Here is a 10,210-nt window from a genome sequence, read left to right on the forward strand (position 1 = left end):
TTTATCGCTTCGAGCTCTATCCTTTTTTGTGTGTGTAGCAGCTCCGCTTATTTCGACGCTATTGTTATTGACTTATGCCATAGCCAAAACTTCGACACATCCCTACGTAAGTCAAAAGGGGGCGCTCAAGTGTAAAGGGGTAAACAAAGACCCCCGTGAGCATGTCCTATTATAAAAAGAATCCCAAGGCCTGGTCACGGCATTAAACAATGTTCTTTTGTTTCTCGGCGAGGACGAGGCTTTTTTGAATTGAGAATGATGACTACCTAACTTATCAACCAATGAGGTAATTTTCCCATGCAGGCATCTGGCCACCCTGTACATCGCTTTCATCAGAGGAATGAGTTAAGAACCGAAAAGAAACGCTCTTCAAAAGGTATATAAATAGTTACGAGCCACTAACACATCAGTAACAGTTCGTAATTCTACGTGCGATCACCATGACTGGACGAGGCAAAGGAGGTAAAGGTTTGGGCAAAGGAGGCGCCAAGCGTCATCGCAAAGTTTTGCGTGATAATATCCAAGGTATCACCAAGCCTGCAATTCGACGATTGGCTCGTCGTGGTGGCGTCAAGCGTATCTCTGGCTTGATCTATGAGGAGACACGCGGAGTCCTCAAGGTGTTCCTTGAGAACGTCATCCGTGATGCTGTCACCTACACTGAACACGCCAAGCGAAAGACCGTCACCGCCATGGACGTGGTCTACGCTCTGAAGCGACAAGGACGCACCTTATACGGATTCGGCGGCTAAACCACCTGGATAGATCTGATCACCTGGAACAACCGGCCCTCTTAAGGGCCACCAATTGTTATCTAGAGTTATTTGTGCATATATAATGTTTCGCTTTAATAAATTAACATTATCTATCATGAGTGAATGTGTTCTTACCATACATAGAGAAGTAATGAATAATTGTCCGGTTGTGATCATAAAGCTGATAAAGTTTGATTGTAAGCTTCACAATTTGGTTTGGCAGGGTCTATGTAAACATGTGCCTTGGAGTATTAACTCTTGTTTGCTTTAAAAGAAAGAGGGCGTAAGGAATATAAGTAGCTTATTTCTGAATACTTTATAATATGCCGATAACTGCTGGAAGGGAACCTAAACATAGAACATTAATTTCTTTTTATTAGGGGAAGGAGGGTTCGAGAGATCGAGGTGTGATTTTAAGTTGCACTGAAATTTTGTTCACCCTACCGAGCACTTTTTCGACAAATGAGAATATATTTCATTTTTTAGGTAAGCGGAGATTCGTTGAACTTTTGATGCTCGAGAACAGCTAAAGAGAGGATAGGAATCCTTGCAGATCGCACTAACTAATGTCAATCCGTAAGTATTTACACATTTCAAATTATCATGCGAGCAAGTGACTGCTTCCTCACGGAACGGATTAATAGCGGAATTAGAATGCGCAATTTATTTTTTACAAGGCCAACGGATTTTTATGTCTGCTTTGTCACTTCTGAATGCTTGTTTTGGCCTTGAAAAAGGCCTTTTAGGAATAAATACTCGGGGGATGTTTACTTGGAGGAGGTGTATTTGGTGACGGCTTTGGTTCCCTCGGAAACGGCATGCTTGGCCAACTCTCCTGGCAAGAGGAGTCGCACGGCGGTTTGGATCTCCCGGGAGGTGATGGTCGACCGTTTGTTGTAGTGAGCCAGGCGGGAAGCCTCAGAGGCAATACGCTCAAAGATGTCATTCACGAACGAGTTCATGATGGACATGGCCTTGGAAGAGATGCCAGTGTCGGGATGGACCTGCTTCAACACCTTGTAGATGTAGATAGCGTAGGACTCCTTGCGCTTGCGGTTCTTCTTCTTGTCGCCTTTGGAGATGTTCTTTTGGGCTTTGCCGGCCTTCTTGGCAGCTTTTCCGGAGACTTTGGGAGGCATGGTGACAGCGATGAGACGGTCGTGAGTTCAAACTGGTTTGATGATGACTCAAACTCGAGCAAAGTATTTATATGACGAGCGATGTTCTCAGAGTCGTTCCTCGTTTCAATTGGCCTGCCAGGAATGCTATAACCCCACTGATTTGACGGCACCTCCTGCTAATCTCTAGGGTTGCCCGGCATCCTTCTTTCGTTGTGAGAAGAGTCAGAGAGGAGTGATGAGGTTTCTCGATTTACTCAGTGATGCCTAAGCAAAAAGCAACGTTCCAGAAAATATATTGTTGTCTGGATTAACAAGAATCGGCAAAATAAGTTATGAATTTTAGTACACCAGTTTGGTTAGGTGTAATTTTCAGTCTTATTTAAAAACCGTAGTAACCAATAACCGTTGTGAGAGAAAAGATTTTTTTGTTTTGAAATCATCAGTTATTGATACAAGTCGGACCAAAAGTGCATATATTAAGTTTGCTTGGTGTAATTAGTTCTGAAACTTAACGTAATTGGACCTATATGAACTATCGTTCTAACTCTTGGCAAAATGAGAGATAATGTTTTTTTTGCAAGTATCTCATATAATGTAGTCAAACTCTACCTTTGAAATGAATTTGTGTTTCAGTGAGTTGTAAAGACTGTTACGAGTCGCAAAAATTTGTTTTCCAAAGGTTTCAAAGCAAGAGTATTTCAGGGAATGATGTTTTACGTTATCTGCCTCCCTTTAATTGTTGGGCAGTATGATTTTGGAGAGGGTTACCACTCACAATGTGAAAAAATCCCTGTAGAAATGGCAGGCTTCCAATACTTTGCAAGGAATGAAGATAATCTTGGAGATTGGGATGTTGCTAATGATGAACCATGGCTTGGGTCAGGTCAGCCGTGGACAACTTCGTCCCATCATTGGTAATGGAGCTGGTCTTGACTAGTAGAATGGTCTGTTGGTACAGGTCATAGGGCACTCGATCAAGGGCGCTGCAATCGCATGTTTTCGTCTCAGCTGTCGCTAGTGGAAAAAATGTTTCATTCTTTTTCAAGCTACTTAGGACAACTATGGTGCAAATTTGAATCGTTGACGGCTCGTCCAAATGCAGAGTAGAAACCCCTAATAAGACTCCTTGTCAAGCAATTGCTCTCGTCCAGTACGCTTCATAAAACGGGTTTTAAGTACGTTTTCCGACCACATTTTTAAAAACGAAATTTTGAAGGGTTTAAAATGGGGCTCAAGTTAAAATTTTCATCCATGTGGTGGAAACACTTAACTGAAACGCAAGGAACAAGCCTGGGTTCAGGCTGACCTCCAGAGGTGTCGGAATTACCTTGTTTACGTATAGGCGCAATCATGTCGCCCACATTCAAGCACATTGTTGGGAGATTGAAACGAAATTCCGAATGCCTCATCATTGCGTCGCAATTATGGATACATTTTGTTACACTTTCGAGATTTTCGAGATGCGTTGCTAAACAAGGGCATGATTTGCTCTACTAATGTCCAAATCTTTTTTTGACATGTTACGTGTATTATGCCCTAAAAAGCATGTTTTTTTTTATTATTCTACCACTCTTTCTACCTGTATCTTTGTAAGATTCAAAAGAAATTAAGATTAAAGAGGAATAACAAACGTTTCATGATGATAATTCAACTTGCCTGAAGCAAGATTTAGCGAAATATCTTTGTCTATTTTTTTACTTCCACCAGCGTCAGCTAACCTGAAAACATGCTCATGCGGTACAGCTCCTGTTGAACTTAAGCATTCTAGTTATGGTTTTCTATGGTACCGGCACTCAGGCTTGGCCTGCATCCTCAGGAATGCCTTTTTAGTGTGCTTTAATTGACTCACAGTGGGTGTGAACAACCGGGACGCAGGCCCAGCAAAACAAATTTTGAATTAAAAAGATAAATGTTTCACTTTAACCTTCCAACTACTGTCAATGGTATATTTTGTTTATGAAACAACCAAAGAGTAATGTCCCACTTAACTTGATTCTGTAACCAACAATTTTTCTTGCAAAGTGCCAAAGAGACCGTTTCAATTTATTTATGTGAGAATTAAGCTATTTGTAGAGCTCGGTTAAAAAGTTGCCTTTTTAACCGAAATATTTTTTTAAAGTTGAGAAAAAAGCGAATAAAAGGTTGAGATAATGTGCAAGAAAAGGTGTGGCTTTGCAAAAAAAGTTGCTATAATTCCAAAAAATTGTTACTATACTTTTTGCCGGCATGGACAGCAGATTAGGACTCAAATGACAATGAAAAGGCCAAAACAAGTAGGAATATGTGAGAAATGGTGGATTATAATACGTAGGTCATAATAAAGGTGAGGAAATGGAGAAATAGCTAGAACGTGAAAAAAATGAGAAATTTAGCTCAGTATAGTTTTTTCGACAAAAAGGCCTAAAAAGTTATTTAAAACTTTAACTGTTTTTAAGGCTTAGTTATTACCGACGCTGATTTTTTGCGCCTATTACTCACTGTTGTGGGGTAGCCATTGAACAGGAACTTATGGGTTTTGACCTTATATTTCTTTCGCCCAGACAGTGTTTTTTGTGTCTTCAACTCGTGACATTTTAGGTTATATTGGGATGTTTGCTATCCGATTTTCTGATAACCTCATTTTGAATAGATTACAGCCCATCAGTGATTGTTAGGCCACAACGGACAAGGACGAACTGGCAACACTCAATTCGAGCTCTTGCTTCAGCAGCTGTGAAACTAAGATTGGGAGGTTGACTACGATTGGCCCGATTCGAGGTGAAAGTGCAACTCAAAGAAGATCGTCTGGAACTGCTATTTGACTACAAATTCTTTCATTGCTACTGTTAGAGTTAAAATTGCAGTTTGCGACCCAAATCCTCGTATTTACTCACTCTAGTGTTTTCATCATGTCCGGAAGAGGCAAAGGAGGCAAAGTGAAAGGAAAGGCAAAGAGCCGATCCAACCGTGCCGGACTTCAGTTCCCTGTCGGCCGTATCCATCGATTGCTTCGCAAGGGAAACTACGCCGAGCGAGTGGGAGCCGGTGCCCCCGTTTACTTGGCCGCTGTGATGGAATATTTGGCGGCTGAGGTCCTCGAATTGGCTGGCAATGCTGCCCGTGACAACAAGAAGACCCGCATTATCCCCCGTCATTTGCAACTGGCCATCCGCAACGACGAAGAGTTGAACAAGCTCTTGTCTGGTGTGACCATTGCTCAAGGAGGTGTGCTCCCCAACATTCAAGCCGTTCTCCTCCCCAAGAAGACCGAAAAGAAGGCATAGATCTCTTGCCTTTCACATACCTCTGAAGAACGTCTGCCCGCAGATTCAGAGGCTGCTTCTCCTATGGTCTGTTGAACGTCTTAGTTTATACAATTGACTAGAATTGTTTGGAAAGCTGAGTTATCGTCAAATGTCAGAAATCCCTGTGAAATAAAGATGTTGTAATGCCAATTCAAAAGTCCTTCCTAAACTGTTTGTCTCGCCATTACCAATACACCTTTTTGGTATATGTTAAAATTGTAGTGTAGTGCTTGACCGGTTAGGTAAATTAACCATCGCATCCAACATGTTAACTCCACTGGGCGTAGGTGTCAAACGGACTTTCAGAGTCCGATTTCGGTACTTAAGCTGCGTCATTATCAATTTGGAGCATTGCGTTACGGAATCATCACTACCATCCTCAACACCATGATCCATCCAAAGAAAATGACGGACTTTCTCACCCTTACCTTACATGCGTCTCGTTTTTGATTAAATAGGAATGGATTGAACCATTGCAATTTAATTTTAATTCCTTTCCAAAGCAATGAGTTTACCTAGGCCCCAGATCCAAACCAACTTTCTAATATTTCTATTTAAAGCTACCTAGTTTGAATCTGGTTGTGGTGTGATTGCAGATAAGGATGCCTGAAGAATAGCTTAAGTCTTAGAACTAACTCTTAAAGAACAAGCATTTACAAAAATGTGATTAGTTTGGGTCTGGGATTCATGTAAACTCAGTGTTTTGGAACAGAATTGAAGGTTCAAAATTAGCTGCAATGGTGCTCTGACCTCATTGTTGCATTCTTTAAATACAGGGCACCATAGAAGTGCAAATAGAATGAAACTATGTAAGACCAGTATTTAAATTAGTGTAACAGGCTGAGTTGTAATTTCTCTCAAATGTTTGTAAAATGTGACAAGCACCATCCACTATCTTTGTGAATTAACTTGAATGAAGTTTTACTCACTTCACAAACTTAGAATATTAAAAATCATTGACCATTGCTACAAGACCAAACATATCTTAAGACCTTTGCCTTAGGAACAAGGTGAACAAAGCCTTTTTCATAAGTCCACAGGGCTTTATTGTATGGCTGTTGTGTGTGTACACATGTATGCAACTGAACATGCCATCTTTAGCTTTAAACCAAATAACTAGTCCATAATCAAGCAATCTTCAAATTCTTCACAACGAGGTTTCGAGAAGGTCCCTGAGGGACGTGGTCCATGATTTGATCTTTGGAAAAATCCGCTACTGCTCGGCAATTTACTTACAAGCACGTTTCACTGAACAAGACCTAGTCAACACCTCTCAAAATCAACTCCAGATTGCTCTTAATGACGTAATGCGCTTCTTGTCGGGAAAAACAAGAAACAACCATATTAGAATTGAGCAACTTTTCTCCGTCAATGGCTTCCATTCACTGAACCAAATGGCAATTTAGTGCTGTTGGTTGGAAGTTTGGAAAATTCTCAATAAACAAGCAAAAGGAATAGATAAGTCTTTTCTACCTGTAGTTGATCTTCCCATAGCCACTCAAAGCACAATAAGACATGACCTTTGGCCTCCTGCCCAGGGCAACCACTTTATTATCAATGCTGTCAAACTGTGCAATGCTCTCCCTGTTGAATCTCAAACCGTCCAAAAAAATTAGCTCTTTCAAGTGCGCCATCAACCAGTTGCTGCCTACTTATCCCCTGTGATATGTTACCTCAAACTGCGTGTCCTAGTCACTACCTAATCCAGACCTGATTGGTGTCACATGTACCAAAGATGAACTCACAATGAAAAAAAGTACCTGTACTTATAAATACATTTAAATCAAAAATGAAATCAAGTTATTAACCCCTCGGTTCCTTTTAGTCTGTAGCTGGTATGGGTTGGTCTTGTTATATTGAAAGTAACAAGGTTGGGGCTTAATGAAAACTTTCAGGGTGTGCATCAAAACCATCCATCCAACGTAATGCCACGTTTTTGTAATCACGCAACTAAAGTACCAAAATCGGACTCGGAAAGTCCGTTTGAGCGTAGGCGCGATCTCGTGTTCTTGGATGAGGGCCAGGGAACGGGCGTGTCTTAAAGAATTGGACATGTAACTAACTCCATTCTCTACCTTCGGAAGAAAAGTCACTCCAACCAAGCCACTTGCGGCATTGCTTTGAACACATTTTGGTAGTCTGGCAGCAGGGTGTCGGGCTGATGGACTTCGCTTGCGTTACTCAGTTCCAACCCTAAGCATACAAAGGAGCCATCAGAACAGTGGCACCCTGAATTCGGAACTTGATTTTGAAAAACACGTAGCTAAATGTGTTCAAAGCCGATCCCCATCGCACACACCAGGCAGCCGCGAGGGAGGCAAAAAAAATATCAGAAATCTCGTGTGAGTGTCGCTTCTCTAACTAGCCCTCTAGCCTAAACTATTGCTGGAGAATTTTTTTAATGTCAATGATTGGCATAAGTATTGAACAAAATATGTAATAAATATCATTTTCGCGACCATTGATGCTCTGTGCTTCAAACCAGGCATGTAAATATACTTAAAATGACTTCAAACATGTCTTAAAGTCCAACAACTGAAAAGTGCTAATTGTGTTTTCATGATAAAGCAAGAATTTGATCAAAACGCAATCAGTCAATACTTTTTTGCTGATAATAATATTTGTAGAAAATTGTTCCACAAACATGACCAAATTTCAATTAATTTGGTGAACTTGTTATGAAACTGTGGTTCTCACTCTGTGAATGGCCCTCAATCCAAAAGTGGACATACTGTAGCTCTGAACTGCATATTATTTTTTAAACTCATACGGACGCTTCATAATCATGAAATAATAATTTTATGAGATACAACACCTGGTTCATTTGACTATTTTGAATATTTTAGATGCTTTTCAAAAAAGCAATTTAGTCCAAAGTTCAAATTGAGATATAGTTTACTGCACTTTGGTATTACTCTTTGCCCCTTAATATACTTCCTAATAAGTATGGATAATCTTGTTTTATTGATACTAGAGTTACTGTCTTGATTCAACGCAATGGCCTAACTTGACGGTAAGGGAAAGCCGTGTCGTTTCCTCTCTTTAGATGCCCTGGCTTATCTTAAGCGTAAGCAAATGTTCTAACTAAAATCGTGACCTCATACTCAAAAGCACAGATTTCAAATTTTCCGATTCAATGTAAATACTTTTTCACGAAGTTTAGTCCAACACTCTTATTCGTTGGTGAATCGGATAATATATGAATATAAAGTAACTTTACAAAGGTTAAGTAACTCTAACTATGAAAGATACATTAGGTCTATATCCGCAAAAACAATCCCAAAAATGGAAGCTCTTGGCGACCCCATACAGGCCAGTTGAAAGTGGACAAACAAACGAAACACGAAAAAGTACCTACCAAAGATTGGGATGTGCTCTAAAGCTGACAAGATCTGCCAACTCCGTTTCAATGGAGGAACAGAATTTATGTGAATATAAATCTAAATGAAATGTTCCAGTGCTACATCTTGAAATGCTGGGGAATACCTTACCAGGAGTTGTAAGGAAACGGCAAAAAAGTTGAGAATCTTAAAAGACTACGAGAGAAGACTATGAAGCTCTACGCAACATTTGGTAGAGAGGTAGGGGGCAACCTCGGAGTTTTCTCTGTAGATTAAAATGGTAGACATAATACAAAACAAAAAAAATTTTACTTGTCTACCATTGAATGGGCCCCAATGTTTCCAATGCAACCTCTGTCTCGTTCCAAGCATTTTCTAAAACATGTCAAACATGTCTTATAAGTTTAGCTTGGAGATGTCACTCATTTAGCTCCAATTAATGACGCACCATGGTTAACTTCTCGTCCAAATGATCATTGAGTTTTGAAAGTAGCCCGGTGGAGGCCAGATAATTGTCCCCGTGGCCATTAACTTTCAAAAGGTAGCCACTCGATGGCCAATTTAAGGGTCGAATGCCCCACTTTTTTCTTGTGGCCATTAAGTCTCAAAACTAGCCTCTTTTGAAAATTTTGGCCTCCGTGGAGGCCTCCTGACGATGCTGGATCATTACATTAATCATCTTTTGTTTAATGTTCATCAGAGCAAACGTGAATGGATTCAAGACACATTGGGAAATGATACCATCATTTACAAGTACATCGAAATCAAAACATTTGTCAAACAAGTTTGATTAAGTGGTTTTACGTGTAGATGACTGAGAGAAGAACTGTCGGTCAAATGCCAAATACTTCCGAAATTGTTTGGCAAACTTCCTGACACAATGTTTCTAGTGAAGACTCACCATTACCAACAAAATACACCATACATACCGGGTGTCGAGGATAAGATTAGACACACAGTTTTTTCTTTCTAAAATCCTTGAAATCTTTCAAGGTTGCGTGAGTTTTATCTCATTTTTTTTGTCATTGTCTGCTCTTTTCATTTATGTAAACAAAAATACAAAAATGTCAAAGCTGAAATCTATGAAAGCAAAAAGAGAATCCATTGTAGCTTTGCTGTGTGCGGGATTCACTTCTAAAGAAGTAAGTTGGAACCTTAAAGTGGCCGCCGGACAATTTACAATGTCAAAAACTGTCTTGATTGGCAAGATGACTGTAATCCCCCCTCCTAGGAATGCAAGAACACCAGCACTTAGATATCCAAGAGTTGTAGCTGGAATAAAAAGATGCATCAAGGCAGTTCCAAGCAAACCAATGTGATGCATTGGATTGGATCTCCAATCTGGTTGCCAGAGGGATTTGACTTAATACGGATGCCAAAATTGAGGTTTTCAAGTCTACAGTGATACCCTGGATGAGATAAGTAGCATAAAACCGGCCCTTTGTCTTTCAACAAGACTTTGCTCCTGCTCATTCAGCCAAAAGGACAATCTCCTACTTGATAATGAGGTAATCTTGTTTTGGAGGCCTAAACTATGGCCCCCAAATTCTCCAGATCTTAAAACTCTGGACTATGCTGTGTGGTCCTATGTTGAGAAAGAAACTTGCAAAGAAAGACACCCTTTAACTAAAGTTCTTGGCCGCCTAATTGATCAACCATTGAAAATTCTCTCCTGCCAAAATCCGCACTTTTTGTCACTGTTTTCGGAC

General features: G+C 40.3%; 3 protein-coding genes across 3 annotated transcripts; 2 read left to right on the plus strand and 1 right to left on the minus strand.

The window, feature by feature from the left end:
* Nucleotides 1-387: 387 nt before the first annotated feature.
* LOC131889838 (histone H4) lies at nucleotides 388-874 on the plus strand. Its single transcript, XM_059239042.1, has one exon. It carries the CDS (start codon nucleotides 441-443, stop codon nucleotides 750-752), a length of 312 nt encoding a protein of 103 aa, XP_059095025.1. The 5' UTR covers nucleotides 388-440; the 3' UTR covers nucleotides 753-874.
* Nucleotides 875-1,242: 368 nt separating this feature from the next.
* Nucleotides 1,243-1,999, minus strand: LOC131889837 (histone H2B.3). Its single transcript, XM_059239041.1, has one exon. It carries the CDS (start codon nucleotides 1,892-1,894, stop codon nucleotides 1,523-1,525), a length of 372 nt encoding a protein of 123 aa, XP_059095024.1. The 5' UTR covers nucleotides 1,895-1,999; the 3' UTR covers nucleotides 1,243-1,522.
* A 2,569-nt stretch (nucleotides 2,000-4,568) lies between these two features.
* LOC131889836 (histone H2A) lies at nucleotides 4,569-5,310 on the plus strand. The gene has a single exon (XM_059239039.1). The coding sequence runs from the start codon at nucleotides 4,765-4,767 to the stop codon at nucleotides 5,137-5,139; it is 375 nt and encodes a 124-aa protein (XP_059095022.1). The 5' UTR covers nucleotides 4,569-4,764; the 3' UTR covers nucleotides 5,140-5,310.
* The last annotated feature ends 4,900 nt before the right edge of the window (nucleotides 5,311-10,210 follow it).

The sequence above is a fragment of the Tigriopus californicus genome, chromosome 11, assembly GCF_007210705.1.
Source record: "Tigriopus californicus strain San Diego chromosome 11, Tcal_SD_v2.1, whole genome shotgun sequence".
NCBI classification, from domain to species: domain Eukaryota; kingdom Metazoa; phylum Arthropoda; class Copepoda; order Harpacticoida; family Harpacticidae; genus Tigriopus; species Tigriopus californicus.